This window comes from Pelodiscus sinensis, chromosome 19, assembly GCF_049634645.1.
Source record: "Pelodiscus sinensis isolate JC-2024 chromosome 19, ASM4963464v1, whole genome shotgun sequence".
NCBI lineage: Eukaryota > Metazoa > Chordata > Testudines > Trionychidae > Pelodiscus > Pelodiscus sinensis.
This window is the reverse complement of record NC_134729.1, coordinates 19,889,024-19,903,839: the sequence shown is the minus strand read 5'-3', so window position 1 is coordinate 19,903,839 and position 14,816 is coordinate 19,889,024. Positions and strand designations below refer to the sequence as shown.

Below are 14,816 nucleotides of genomic sequence, written 5' to 3'. Positions count from 1 at the left end.
ACCCCCAGCAGGTCAGTGGGAAAGTAAGGACCCCAGGAGCCCCCAATTCCAGGGCCTGTGGGGTGCGCCCCGGGAGACCTTCCACAGGAATAGCAGCGGCTGGGGAGAGGCCATTGGGTGCCGAGGGACCAGACACACACACAGCAACTTGCATCTTCCCACTTTATTCCAGAAAAACCCAACGTGCACAGCTCCCAGCTCCCGGCCGTGGAGCCGGGGCCACCGGGGGAGGGGGCTCCTCCCGTCCCCCCACATTCATTCCAACTAAGAACGGCCCCTACGCCGCACAGCCCCCCTCAGACAGGGCGAGGACGCGTGCACTGCTCCTGGGCCTCCCGCCACAGGCTGACCACGGCTCCTGCCCCAGCAACAGCCGTTCTGCCCCCCGGCCCAGCCTCCCTGGGAGCAGGGGGTCACGTGGCCAAGGGGCAAGGGCCTAGTTGTCCCCCTGCAGCTGGGCCTTGGCGGGGCCGTGCCCGTTGCTGGACGGGCACAGGTAGCCGTTCACCTGGGCAGCTGCCCTCTTGTGGGCGACCAGGCCCTCGGGCAGACGCGCTCGCTTCAGGCTCGCACACGGCCGCTGCATCTTGTGCTCCAGCAGCATGTGATTCTGGGGGGGCAGCCCCACGCAGGCCCTAGGGGCAGGACCAGAGAGAGCGTCACATTCGGGGGAGGTTAGAGATTCTCCCGCTTTGTCACAGTGAAGGAGCTGGGCTGAGCCCACAGCCCCCTCCCTCCCCCGCTGGGCACCAGACCCCTCCCCAGGCTGTCGCAACTCGCCCCAGGCCTGGGGACGGCTCTGGGCAAAGGGAGCTGGCAGGCCAGGCATGTGGGGGGGAGGAGCGGCCGTCAGCACGGAGATGGAGGGGGCAGGGGGGCAGAGCTGGGGGGAGGAGGGGAGTTACCTCAGGATGTTCTCGATGCAGCTTCTCTGGCTGAAGAGGGCGTTAACGACGGGGGTGCCCTCGGGCACCAGGGGCGCCTTGCACAGGAAGCCCAGGAGGGACAGGACACTGTGGAAACCCTGGAACTCGGGGTCGTGCTCGGTGCAGAAGCTGATGCGTTGACAGAGCTCGGTCAGGATGGCCAGGTCCAGGATGATGGGGCTGGCCAGCAGGGAGTCCTGGGGAGGCAGGAGGAGTCAGTACAAGGGGGTGGAGGGGCCTGGTCCCCCCCCAAGGGAGACCCCACCCAGGGCCAGTGGTCACACTTGAGCACCCAACTGCTGCTTCCCTCCATGACACCAACCGGGCACGAGTTCCTCTGGGGAGCCGGCTGCAGCCGCCTACAACTGGGGGCTGGACCGGGGGAGGTGGCGGGGGGAGAAGAGCACAGGCAGCCCCTGGAATTCCTGCCCCTACCTCGCAGGTGTTGTGTATGACGATGGTGTTGGTGCCGCCCATCATGATCTCCGACGTGTACTCGTCCAGCGCCCGCTTGCTGTCGCCCACGTAGGGCACGTACTTAATCACCACCTGCAACCGACAGCCACCTCAGTGCCCGCCACGGGGCCGGGCCCCCCAGCGCCACAGGTGGGGCCACGCCTGCCCACAACCATGGGGGGGGGTCAGGGCACTTATGCCCTCATAACGGAGCTGGGTAGGACTCTGGGGGCCCCCCCCCTCAGACCCCTCCCAACAGCAGAGCTGGGTAGGACTCGGGGGGCCCCCCTCAGACCCTCCCCCAACAGCAGAGCTGGGTAGGACTCTGGGCCCCCCCCCCCGACCCCTCCCAACAGCAGAGCTGGGTAGAACTCGGGGGGGCCCCCCCTCAGACCCTCCCCCAACAGCAGAGCTGGGTAGGACTCGGGGGGGGCCCCCTCAGACCCTCCCCCAACAGCAGAGCTGGGTAGGACTCGGGGGGCCCCCCTCAGACCCCTCCCAACAGCAGAGCTGGGTAGGACTCTGGGGGCCCCCCTCAGACCGTCCCCCAACAGCAGAGCTGGGTAGGACTTGGGGGGCCCCCCTCAGACCGTCCCCCAACAGCAGAGCTGGGTAGGACTCGGGGGGCCCCCCCCTCAGACCCCTCCCAATAGCAGAGCTGGGTAGGACTCGGGGGGCCCCCCTCAGACCGTCCCCCAACAGCAGAGCTGGGTAGGACTTGGGGGGCCCCCCTCAGACCCCTCCCAACAGCAGAGCTGGGTAGGACTGGGGGCCCCCCTGATACCTCCCCCCCTCCCCTTCCCCCCCAGCACTCACACAGTGATCGGGCTTCTCCTGGGGTCCGTAGAGCAGGGGGTTCGACTGCACCATGTCGTCCACCACGTTACTCTTGGAGGCCTCCTTGGCCCGGAACTGGGGCGGGGCCGACAGGTTCTTCCCGTCGTTGTTCCCCAGGTGGTTGTAGCTGACGATGGACACGGTCTGGGGGCAGAGCGCGGCAGGGACAGGGTGCGCCAGCCTGAGGCCTCGCCCCACCCCCAGCCCAAAGGCCACGGCAGCCACTGGGGAGCCCTGGTCTCCCTGCCCCCCTCCAAGCCCAGCAGCACCGAGGGCCCCTCCCGCCCGCACATGCCATGGATCAGGTCGGGCTGGATTGCGAGGCGGGGCCGCCGGCCCGGCGCCCTCAGGGTTACGCAGGCGGCGTTCGGACGCGCCTCAGGCCCTAACGTCCCTTCACCCCGCGCCCGGCCCCCCCCTCACCTTGAGGCCGGCGCTGACCAGGAAATCCACCAGCACCGACTTCAGCTTGGTCTGGCCTGACTTCAGGTCGTCCCCGCAGATGAAGACGCGGCGCTGCAGGGCGAGCTCCACGGCCCCCGGCACGAAGGTGTTCTGGGGGGAGCCGTTGACGTAGGCACAGCCCTCCAGGATGCTGGCCACAGCGAAGAGCGTGGAGGGAGACACCTCCAGGCCTCGCTGGGGGAGAGATTAGGGGCAGCTCAGTGCAGCACGTGGGCAGGGCCCCGCTTTCCGCACCCCTTCCCCCACAAAATGGGGCTGCTGCCCCTAAGCCAGGGGTGGCCAACCCATTAAACGAAGAGCTGAAACAGTGGCAGAAAAATGCAAAAAGCTGCACCAGAATTATTGGGGACGGGGGGGGGAGAAAAGTCGCCCCTTTAAAAACCATCCCCCCAACAGCAGAGCTGGGTAGGACTCTGGGGGCCCCCCCTCAGACCCTCCCCCAACAGCAGAGCTGGGTAGGACTCTGGGGGGCCCCCCCTCAGACCCTCCCCCAACAGAAGAGCTGGGTAGGACTCTGGTTTAATGTGTTGGCCACATCAGGCTCCTGCCAGCTGACGGCATCTTGCCGATGACATCTGGCCGCGCCGGACGGCTCCCCTGCACACGGGGAGCACAGGCAGGCACATGGGGCAGCTTCGCGAGCTGCACTTTGAGGGGAAGAGCCGCGTGCAGCTTGCGAGCCGCAGGTTGGCCACCTCTGCCCTAAAGCTAGCTCCTTCAGTCCCCCACTGTATCTCTAAGGGGCTGTGTTGTGCCCCATTGAAGGGCAAGGCCAGTGCCAGACCCCCGCCCCTGGCAGGAGCCAGAACCAACCCCCTCCCCAGCTGGCTGTACCAGAGACGAGCTCAGCGGCCATCAGTCTGGGTGACGCACTGAGCCCCGTGCGGATACAAATCCTACAGCCCCACAAGTGAGCCCAGGGACCCGCGTGGACACCCCTGGGTGCAGACGCTCGCGGGGTGGCAGGGCTCTCACCTCGATCGCCTGCAGCAGGTTGGCGGCCGTGTCGTTGACGCCCGGCAGCACCTCGCAGAAGCGCTCGGTGTTGGCCATCCACATCACCACCACCTTGTCCACCCCGCTGGCGGCCTTGAACTCCTGGATGTCCCTGCGGAGCTGCGCTACCTGTGGGATGGGGCTGGTCAGCGCCGGGCGGCCCCAGGGCACCACCAGGGAAGCTGCCTGGTCCCAGGGAGGGATCCTCCTCTGCCCAGGTCAGCACCAGTAGGCTGCAGGGATGGTGCTCGGGCGGTGGGAGAGAGAAGATGCTCTCTGCCCCGTCTCCCTGCCACTGGGCTGTGATCCAGGGTTGCTTTGGGAGCCCCGATCCCCCAGCTCGTGCACCTGGGCCACTCCAAAGGCCCAGCCCGGCTCCCCCACCCCAGGGAGCACGGGGCCACCCGCCCCCCTGGCTGGGAGCTCGCCCCTGCAGCAAGGGGAACAGATCCCGCCACCTGCTCAGCCTTGGTCCCCGGCAAGACGTTGTCGGCTCGGTCCTCCTGATTGGCCGCAATGAATCCGGGGATGTAGATGGAAGGGCGGGGCTTCAGCTTCACCATGTGGGGCCAGAGCTGCTCCTGCAGCTGCCAGTCAAGGACCTTGGCCCGTCTCATGGCCTCCGCCAAGTTTAGGGAGGAGATGTCCCAGCCTGCGACAAGGGGGGAGAGGCCAGTCAGAGCATGCCCCTCCCCCAGGGGGGCCCCACCTGCACAGCCCCACCCACACCGGCCCCTCCCCCTGGCCAGTCCCCGCCCACACCAGCCCCTCCCCCTGGCCAGTCCCCGCCCACACCAGCCCCCAAGCCACTCCCACTCACCATCAAAGATGATGTCATTGGGGTGCACCATGGGCAGCAGGTCCCGGAAGGGCACGTAGACATCGCCCGTGGGGCTGGTGCCCAGGAGGACGGTGGACGCTTGCAGCAAGGAGCCGTAGTAGTTGGCATGCTGAGCAGGAGGAGGGCAACAAGGTGACGACCCCCCCAGCTAGACAGCCCCCCCCCCAGGGTCTGAGCACTGCACCCCTATTACTGTGGGCCCCACAACCGCCTCCCAGGCGGGACACACCACAGCCTGGAGGCAGCCTCGGGCCAGCTTGGAGCTCTGAGACCTCATCACCCGGCACAGCCCAATGGGGCAGGTCTTCGACCCGGGCCCATGCTCCACGCCGTGGGCCATCGGCTGAGCCAGCCAGTCACAGGCCCGGCAAGCCAGGGGGCTGGCGAGAGACCACGAGGTGCCACGAGACGCGCTCACCTTCCGCCCGGTCTTGGTCATCCAGGAGAGGCCCAGCCTGTTGGCCAGCACAGCCGCCGTCACCGTGGTGCCGTTGTTGCCGCCCCATCCCACCAGCATCACCCCCAGGCGGGGGACCCGCCTCTCCGTGCGGAAGGTGAACTCAGTGGCCTGCGGCTTCACCTGGGAGCCCCAGACACAGGCCGTGAGAACCGGGGCGCAGCCTTCGCCGGCGGGACAAGGAGAGGGCAGGGAAGGGAGACGGGGGCAGAGGCCAGTCAGAGCATGCCCCTCCCCCAGGGGGGTCCCCACCCACACAGGCCCCTCCCCCCTGGGGGTCCCCACCCACACAGGCCCCTCCCCCTGGGGCACGTTCATCCGCTGGATGGGCAGCGCTGCGAGGGGGCCTGCCTGGCTCCGCATGGGGACAGGGCCCCAGCGTGCGACCAACGCACCAGGCGGGCCCCTCTTGAACAGGGAAGGCTGATCCCAGCAGCTCCTCAGAGCCCAGGGAACAAGGCAGCAAAGGAAATCAGGCAAGACGGGGCCACGTAACGTGTTAGAACCTAAAGCCCTGGGCGCCCGGCCCAGACGCCCTCGGGCGCAGTGGGGGGAGGATGCAGCCCTGCCAGCAGACGCTGCTCGGGCGCGTCATGAAACAGGTACCTTGGTGACGCCATCCTCCCTGCTCACGTGCACGGTGCTGTACGTGTATTTGGCCTCGATGTAGTCCTCGCTGTAGGTCACATCGGGGCTCTCAACAAGGAACATCTCTGCCATGGTTCCTCCAGCTGCAACAGGGAGGGAGCCCGCAATTACAGACCGGCCAGGCCTCACACCCGGGCGTGCGGGTGCAAAGCACTCACCAGCCATGGCCCATGAGACCGGGATGCCCCCAACTCGCCATGGGGCCAGTGTGTTCCCCGCCCCGCACTGGCTATCCCTCTCCCAGGCCCCTTTGCTGAGGTGGGGCATAATCTTCATTTTACAGAAAGGGAAACTGAGGCACACAGCAGCGAAAGGGCTTGGCACCAACTGGCTGTTCAGATTAAAACGGAGCTTCCAGAGGGCACCGCCGGCAGGGGCACAGGTGGGTGGCGGTGACCCAGACACTGCCCCAAGAGGAGCGCCGGGTTTCTGGGAGGCTGCAGGATGCGAGTCAGGGCAGCTCAGGATAGCAGGCACTGGGCCGGGCCAGGCTCACCCAGCACGGGAACAGCCAGAGAGCGACAAAGTAGGTCTTGAGGCTTGGCTGATTCAAACAGGGGCCCAGGGTTGCTTTGCTGGGGGCCAGCAGAGTAAGGGGAAGGGTCAGTGAGCCCTCCCCCAGCCCAGGGCCCTAACAAGCCAAAATAACCCAGGACCCCAGAACAGCCTGGCTGAAACCCACTGCTCCCCCTACAACCCTCCAAACTTCCTCCTCCCCAACCCAGTCTGCTCCAGCTCCCTCCAACACCCCCCCCACCTCCCCCCAACCTGCTCCAGGTCCCCTCTGACGCCCCCCAACCCCTCAGCCTGCTCCTGCACCCCCCCCACCTGCTCCAGGTCCCCTCTGACACCCCCCAACCCCTCAGCCTGCTCCTGCACCCCCCGCCCCACCTATTCCCCCCCCCCCCGCAGGGTACCCAGAGCACCACCCTGAGTCTAGACAAGAGGGTGCCCATTGCCGGTCGGGGGCGGGTGTTTTAGGGGAGCCGCGGCCCTGCTCTGACGTGGGCCGGCCTGCGCCCCAAGATCCCCGCTGCGCGCGGCCAACGCCGGTTCGAGCGCGTGCCTCAGTTTCCCCACGTCAACCACGAGGCCAGCCGGCTGCCTATGGAGAGGGCAGCGGCTGGGGGGCGGGGGGGGGGGGGGGGGGCTGAAGGAAAAGGCTCCGAGACACACCCACCCCGGCAGCCCCCACTCCCCGCCCCCCAACCTCCGCACCGGCCCCGCGCCGCTCACCTGGCTCCGGGCTGGGCTCGGTTCTGCGGCGGCCCCGCGGGGGGAGGTGGCTGCAGCGCAGCTGCTTAATCAGCTCCCAGGGCCCCGCCCCCCTGCCCGGGGCTCCGCTCCGCCCCGCCCCCCGCCGTAACTTTCCATCAGCTGCGCTCGCCTGGGCCGGACACGTGCCCCCCCCCCCGGGGCTGCAGGTACCCCGTACCCCCAGGGGCTGTAGGGATCGCCTGTGGCCGGGAGACCCCCCCCCCCCCCCGCACGTGGCTGCACCTAGCCCCCTCCAACCCCCACCACCGGGCTGTGCAGAGCCAGCACCCGATGCCCTCGTGCGCCCCAGTGCACCCCACGTGTGCCTGGCACCCCCCGTCCCCGCCCCTTCCGTGTGCACAGACCCAGAGCTTCAGGCAGGCAGCAACTGCCTGCCAGAGCCGGGAGCCACTAAACCAGCCCCCATCCCAGCCCTGCTGGAGCCAGGGGCCTGCGCCAGCCGGCAGCCCCGCACCCCCTTCCCCGCGCCAGCCGCAGCCCCGGCCCTGCACCCCCTTCCCCGCGCCAGCCGGCAGCCCCGGCCCTGCACCCCCTTCCCCGCGCCAGCCGGCAGCCCCGGCCCTGCACCCCCTTCCCCGCGCCAGCCGCAGCCCAGGCCCTGCACCCCCTTCCCCGCGCCAGCCGGCAGCCCCGGCCCTGCACCCCCTTCCCCGCGCCAGCCGCAGCCCAGGCCCTGCACCCCCTTCCCCGCGCCAGCCGCAGCCCAGGCCCTACACCCCCATCCCTGCGCCAGCTGCCAGCCCCGGCCCTGCACCCCCATCCCTGCGCCAGCTGCCAGCCCCGGCCCTGCACCCCCTTCCCTTGCGCCAGCCGGCAGCCCCGGCCCTGCACCCCCTTCCCCGCGCCAGCCGGCAGCCCTGGCCCTGCACCCCCTTCCCTTGCGCCAGCCGGCAGCCCCGGCCCTGCACCCCCTTCCCCGCGCCAGCCGGCAGCCCCGGCCCTGCACCCCCTTCCCCGCGCCAGCCGCAGCCCAGGCCCTGCACCCCCTTCCCCGCGCCAGCCGCAGCCCAGGCCCTACACCCCCATCCCTGCGCCAGCTGCCAGCCCCGGCCCTGCACCCCCATCCCTGCGCCAGCTGCCAGCCCCGGCCCTGCACCCCCTTCCCTTGCGCCAGCCGGCAGCCCCGGCCCTGCACCCCCTTCCCCGCGCCAGCCGGCAGCCCCGGCCCTGCACCCCCTTCCCCGCGCCAGCCGGCAGCCCAGGCCCTGCACCCCCTTCCCCGCGCCAGCCCCGGCCCTGCACCCCCTTCCCCGCGCCAGCCGCAGCCCCGGCCCTGCACCCCCTTCCCCGCGCCAGCCGCAGCCCCGGCCCTGCAACCCCTTCCCCGCGCTAGCCGCAGCCCCAGCCCTGCACCCCCTTCCCTGCACCAGCAGGCAGCCTGGCCCTGTGCTCTCTTCCCTGTGCCAGGCGGACATCGGGTGCCACGCGGCCACGTCCTCCCGGGCAAAGGGCCACAGCAAGGTACAGGAGATGCTGGGTTTAGGGGGTGAAGGCACCTTCCCGTGAGCCTGCTCCCGCCCTGGCAGCAGCCAAGCTGGGGAGGGGGGGCTCGCCGGGGAGGGGGACAGCTGGGTGCAGCCAGGAGGAGGGAAGACGCAGCAAGAGTCCGGCGGCCAGAGCCGCTGGCTGGGGAAGAAGGTTGGGGTTTGGATGCAGGAAGCCAAAGCCGCTGGGCCCGGGTGGCTGATTCTGCAAGTCCCAGCGCGCCCGACCGTCTCCGTCCACGAGCAAAACCACGGCCCAGAAATACCTGCCCGTCAGCGTGGGGCCCCGGGCTCTGCCTAGCCCCGCTGGTTGAAGGGGGGGTGGGCAAGAGAAAACCAACCCCCACCGCTGCTCACATTACAGCCCCCGGGGCGGCAGGCCCCGCAGAGGCCAGGGCAGGCCCAGGCGCTTGCTTCCAGTCGGGAAGGACCAGAACCCAGGCAGACGGACACGGGACCCTTGTGGATCTGGATCCCAGGCCCTTCCCGGAGGTGGGGCCGGAGGCAGCAGACGCCAGAGCCTGCTGCTTCCACGGGCCACACGGCAAGACGCCCCTTGGTGGGTGATGACACCTCCGTGGGGCGAGGCATGGGGCAGACGGGCTGCTGCCTTCCTCCCCCCTCATTCTCTGCCAGTTCCTTTGGGCCCCAGGGTGCTGGGCACTGCCAGCCCTCGCCAGCTCCACTCAACACGGGCCCAGGCCTCTGGGAGCGGGCGGGGGGGGGGGGGGGCCCAACAGGCAGCAGCGTTCAGTGACGGCTAGTTCTCCAGCCTGGCTCCCCAGAAAGCCCCTTTCTTCTCCAGTGACGGACGCCCATACTCAGCTGGGACCTGGCAGCCAGCTGGCCCTGTGTCAGAATGGAGGGACTCGGGGGAGCAGCCCGTCTGTCTCCTACTGAGAACAAGGAGCGGACGGGAGAAGAGGGGCTGTTTCTGCCCTGGCCGCGTCAGGCCTCGCTTTGTCACGAAGCTGCTTCCAGCGAGGGCTGAACTTGTCCTTCCCCAGCACCTTTGATCCAGCCCTTGTTCTGCTTGGTGCTCGCCTCCTTTGGTACCTCTGGCCTCCCAGACAGCTGGCAAAGGGACACTTCCAAGCCCGACCCTCCTGGGAAAGCCCGGACCGATGGCCAAAGCAGCCCGGGCTTTAGCAGCAACCGGAAGGGAAGGGACCTGGAAGCGCCCCAGCCCCCCGACAGAGCTGGGGGGGGCACTGCCCAGCCCTGAACAATGCAGCCTTTGGCGGACAGATGAAGGACAATGCAGGCCAAGGGCTGGAACACACACATGGATTTGTACAATGAGCTTGGCTCTGAAAGCGCCTGGCTAGCGTGGCCAGGGGGCCGGGAGCTGGTACTTTTCCACTGCTTCCCCTTTCTGCCCCCTCCCACGCCTCCCCCATTGTTCCTGGCTTGCCGCTCCAGCTCCCCCCCCCCCAGCTTTGGCACCACCACATGGGCAGGGGCTCCCTGGCTTCTGCTTTTCCGGCCTCACGACGAGACCGGCAGCAGCTCCCACGCCCCAGTCCCCTGCTGCACACTCGCTTGGCAACTGCAGTAAGGACGTAGGCAGGGGGGCTGCTCCAGCCAGCCAGGGCCCCTGCGGCCGCCGGGGGCAGTTAACTAGATAACTTAGCTTGACTGGTTAACAGTGTAAATGGGATTTTACATCCCTAAACCGCAGCACTTCCAACCCCCCCAAAAAAGCCTCCCCCGCCAGGCACACATCTGCCACGAGCCCTGAGCAGCAGCCTGGATGCCCCAGGCTGGTCTGCCAAGCTCCCATGAACAGCACCCAGGGGCCTCGCTCCAGACCCGGAGCTTTGCCAGGTTCCAACGCTGCCGGGACCGGCACCTGCAAGTGTACCTGGCGGGGAGACGAGCCCTGCACTGCGCCAGGGCAGCCAGCAGAGGGCCGGCAGGCAGATCCCTGGCTGGGCCGGAGCCTTTGAAGTGAACAGCCCCCAGAAGCAGCTGGGTGGTGCACAGGGCTTGGGGCGGCAGCTGCCCCCTGGCTGCACACAAGCCCCAGGCCTCGTTCCAATGTTGCCACCAGCCTTGGCCCCCAATGCCCAGGGCCCTGCAGGCAGCAGAGTGCGGGCCTGCAACAGGCAGCGGGGAGAACTCCCCAAAAAGGCTGCAGAGACCTGGTGTAAAGGTGTTTCTGGAAACGGAGCTGGGGCACAACTGAGCCCTGCTCTCGCGGGCCCCGGGGAGGACCAGGGCTGGAGAGCGGCTCTGGAACACTCCTGAGGACAGGGCTGCAGCGGTAAAAGGACTCGACTGGAGAGGAATAAGTGACTCTGGACTAGCGGCCCAAGGAGCTGCTATTCCAGCATCACACTGATTTGAGGCCAGAGTAATTGCACCCGGCTGGGCTATGCTGCTGGAAGAGCCCAACCAGAGAAAAGCATCGTCCAACGCCCCCGTGTGAGGGGTTAGAATGTGGTCGGTGAAGCCAGTTGTGGACGTGAAGCCTTTGGGAAGGGGCCGCAGCAGCTCCCACACCCAGCCTGAGCACCTCTCCATCTACCACATTTTACACCCCCCCCCCACGGGGTAGGACAGAGAAGCACCCATCTTAGGCAGTGACGCACCGGCCTCGTACAAACGCTGCAGGGCCAGGGGCTGCACAGAGCAGAAGGGCACCCGGTGGCAGTCAAACTTCTCCCTGGCATCCTACCGCCAACGGGCACCTGCATTTGGCTTTTGCGACGGTAATTTTTTAACTAAGGAAACAAGGAAAACTTATTGACTTGTTCCCACAACATAAGAACTGGGGGCCACGCAAACACACAATAGGAAGTTTATCGTCACTCTGTGCACAATCAACCTGTGGAACAACTCGCCAGAGGATTTTGTGAAGGCCAGGACTTTAACAGGGTTCAAAAAAGAGCTAGATTCATTCATGGTAGTTAGGTCCATCAATGGCTATTAGCCAGGAGGGGTAGGAATGGTGGCCCTAGCCTCTGTTTGTCTGGAAATGGGTGACAGGGGAGGGATTATGTAATAAGTCTGTTGTGTTCCTTTCCTCTGGGGCATCTGGCCGCTGTTGGCAAACAGGATACTGGGCTAGATGGTCTGACAGTCTGGCCGTTCTTATGTAACTGCCATTCGACAGTTCCCCCACGGGAACCACCTGTGTTAAATTCCAGGACGGACCCATGTGGGCATTGGCATCTCGCTAATTTCAGAGCAAGGCAAGCAGCAGCTTGTGTTTGTGGACAGGTACTGGAGCCAGACTTATCCCCCCAGACCAGCTTCACTCGGCAACAGAAAGCAATCCCGGCAGAGGTGCCCTCTACCCCCAACCCTGCAGAACCAGGCTGGAGAAAATACAGGGAGAAGTTGCTCAACATATCAAGCTGGCATCTGCTAGTCCAGCCCTGGCTTCTTCTGGGCCCCTGCACAGAGGGCTAGGAAGGGACTGGCGAGCAGCCAGCCTGGGAGTCAATTACTACTCACCCCTGGAACGTGCAGGGCGCAGATGGGAGAGTCACGTTTCTGGATAATTAGTGAAGAAACAATGAGAAGCGTCTGGGGCAGCACCGGGCTTGGCAGAGAGGAAGCAGCAGGTAAATTTCCACCGGCAGGTTCCTTTCCTGCTTGGAGCACGCGCAGGGCTGCATTCTGCTAATTGGTTCACAGCACCATCGCGCCTGGAACGCTGTATGGACTGGGAATTGCCTCCAATGACAGGAAAGGAGCAATTTCATGCTATTTACACAAACATTCCACTGTGGCAAGGGAGATGCAGCCTCTGGCCAAAGGGCAAGCAGTCTTAATCCGCGTTGCTATGGATTGTTTTTATTTCCCCGAGCTCAGGGCTTGTTGGAGCCTATGGCAAACTGTTGCACAGGGCCTGGGAACGAGGGGAGGAGAGCAGCTCGGCCACATAACCGGCTCGAGAGGCTTCCACAGCGAGGGAGACTGGAAAGCATGAAGCAGACAGTGAAGAGAGCACAGCAGAGATCCACACTGGATGGAGAAGAGAGACCCAGCCCACCCTCTGCATCTCGCCTGTTTAAAAGATGAAAGGAAATTCAGTGAGAGAAACATTTAAACACTAAATATTTTTAACAGAATGTGTAATTGACCTATGGAACTCCTTGCCTCTTGAGATCACCTGCTTAGCAAGAGGCCAAAGAAGAATTGACTTGTGCCTAAGTATCGCTATAACCCCTCTCACCTCTATTACCATGGCTGATGAGACTATAAGGGAGCTAAGGAGAGGCCTTTATTACATAAGTGGGTTCCTGTCTCTTCCCCTGAAGCACTTGGTATTTAGACACTGAGATACAGGCCTAAATAAAACCACCCTCAGCCGGGGTGAGGCAGATACAAAGCCTGGGGTGACAGTCGGTGGCCCATGTTGCCAGACTAGATGATAAATGAAGTCAGAAAGGAGCAGGGCTCTTCTAGTCTGAGCTGCGTACCACAGGCCAGGTCTGCATGGAGTCCTGTACGACACCAGGGCAGCTCTTCTAGGACCGTTCCAGGTCTTGATTCGCTGCCACCCCAGCCCTGGGTCAGTCGCTCTAGGGGTTAATTATCCACCTTCGTTCCAGGCAGTTTTCACTTGCAGCAAGGGGCCCGTTAGACCTGGACTGAAGGGCTCCCCGTTCTCCAGTGTTTCTTCTGACCCGGGATCAAAAATCACCCCCGTGCCTTGGGTGTCAAATGACATCGAGTGAGCTCCGGAATCCAGCACGCGGGCAGGTTTTCCAGCCCTGCCGATTCTCCTGGATTTTCTCTGAGCCATCCTCAAGATGTAGACCCAGGATGTCCCCATCTAGGGTCCCTTTTGGCCTTAGTGGCCCCCCCCCCCCCCACTGAACTCTGGTCCCTCTTCCCCCTCCAGCATGGGAGGTTCTGTCCTTCCACGAACAGCAGCTGTTCAGGAATTGTTTGGATACGGACCAGTCACGATCTGGTCCCATGTCATTCCAGCATGCGACAGGGTTTCTTCACCCAGCCTGCTCCCTGCTGGAGGAGTCCCAGGACCCCTCGTTTCTCCTGTTTCCAAAGTAACTGAAATCAAGCACCTTGAGTGACGCACGTCAGAGAGCAGGACTCCACTTGGGTCGGTCCATGCTGCCCTTCTCCCCAAACTCAGCCAGCCCTGCAGCTCCGCCACCGCGGAGTCCAGAGGCCCTTGGCACCCACCAATACTTCACCCTGAGCTGCTGACTCCTGCTCGCCCCAGCAGCTACTGCCAGCCGTGCTGAGGTGGGCTCTGGGGAGGTTTGCCTTTGAACAAAGCCCTCTGACAGTGCTGGACAAGGTGTGGTCCAGGGGCCGGATCCGGCCCGCAGACAGCAACTGGCCACTGTTAAAATCCTGCTGCCCATGCCACCGAATTTCCAGGTGGCAGCTCAGGCAGCAGGCTCTTATTTAAAGGGCTCAGAGCTGCAGCGCTACCCGGGCAGGGGCTGGAGACAGGAGCCCTTTAAATAGGGAGGCTAGGCTCTAGCCCCACCCCTCTGCCCCAGGCCCTACTCCCACTGGGAGGAGAGCCAGCTCGTGACCAGTATCAAAATTCATTAAGTGCCCCCCCTTTGCAAAAATGATTGCCCGCCCCTGCCCTGTGAGGAAGCGGGAAGTCAGAGGGGCAGGAGTTGAAATGGAACACTTACGCCACAGGCTGGGTTTTTCCCAGGGACCTTGGTAACAGCCCCTTTCAGTCACTTGCCCTGTTTCAATAGGGAGAGGACAGCTCATCTGCACATTGCAGCTGCAATTTCAGCCTGCCGGGGTCAGGTTTCTAGACAATAAGGCAAACAAAGGCTTCAGTTGGAGCAGCCAGGGCAGGGCCAGGAAAAACCTGCTGGAAACTTCCACTAGCTGGATTTCTAATACTCGCTTCTTAGTGGGCACCTCCCTCCTCCCTTCGAGTGCTTTGCCACCCTATCCCAGGGATGGCTTCAGACTGCCACCCCCCACAGCGGGGGAACAGGCAGGCCCCGGGGTGAGGAGGGAATTTAGACAAGAACTAACCCCCAAGTCGTGTGAAAGCGTCTCTGCTCCCGCCCCCGTGTGTAGGCACAAAGCAGCATGACTGGAGGGTGCACCAAGTCGTCTTCCCAGCCCCGCAAACCTTCCTGGAGACCGGGGCTTTCACCAGGGCTGCGGAGACCGCCTGCGTGAGGAGCTCTGCTCACTGGTGCATGGAACACCAGGTGGATTCCCGTGTGACAGCCGAGGGACATGGGCCGAGAGCCCTGCCTCGGTACAGGCAGTTTCTGATCACCCCCAGGAAAGGGCTGGGGCCAGGGCCTGGTGCATTGTCAGAATTCTGCTGTTCTCCCGGGTGTTCTCTTACACGCCGGCCTCACGGCCAGAGATCAGACAGACCGAGGTGGCCCTTGCACCTTTCTGGAGAGGGCTGCAGCTACTCAATGCCTCCCTGAGCCTCCGTTCTGCCCAGGCCA

General features: G+C 65.0%; 1 protein-coding gene across 3 annotated transcripts; it reads right to left on the bottom strand.

The window, feature by feature from the left end:
* Positions 1-148: 148 nt before the first annotated feature.
* ISYNA1 (inositol-3-phosphate synthase 1) lies at positions 149-6,962 on the bottom strand. Of its 3 annotated transcripts, none has more exons than XM_075902908.1 (11): positions 6,863-6,962; positions 5,585-5,709; positions 4,940-5,101; positions 4,501-4,630; positions 4,139-4,332; positions 3,660-3,809; positions 2,643-2,858; positions 2,199-2,363; positions 1,362-1,475; positions 906-1,123; positions 149-635 (listed from the first exon to the last, which is right to left on the bottom strand). In XM_075902908.1, the coding sequence occupies exons 2-11, from the start codon at positions 5,696-5,698 to the stop codon at positions 437-439; spliced, it is 1,662 nt and encodes a 553-aa protein (XP_075759023.1). In that variant the 5' UTR covers positions 5,699-5,709; positions 6,863-6,962; the 3' UTR covers positions 149-436. The 3 variants fall into 3 exon arrangements, with proteins under 3 accessions (XP_075759023.1, XP_075759020.1, XP_075759021.1); XM_075902905.1 differs by lacking the exon at positions 6,863-6,962 and adding an exon at positions 5,785-5,806; XM_075902906.1 differs by lacking the exon at positions 6,863-6,962 and adding an exon at positions 5,785-5,806 and having other exon boundaries at positions 2,643-2,774.
* Between the last annotated feature and the right edge of the window lie 7,854 nt (positions 6,963-14,816).

What these genes read in the sequence shown, in the direction of transcription:
- ISYNA1 (XM_075902905.1), bottom strand. An exon ending in CAATGACATCATCTTTGATG is followed by an intron (nt 4,333 to 4,500) that starts GTGAGTGGGAGT and finishes CCCTTGTCGCAG; the next exon opens with GCTGGGACATCTCCTCCCTA. An exon ending in TGCATCGAGAACATCCTGAG is followed by an intron (nt 636 to 905) that starts GTAACTCCCCTC and finishes TCCTGCCCCTAG; the next exon opens with GGCCTGCGTGGGGCTGCCCC.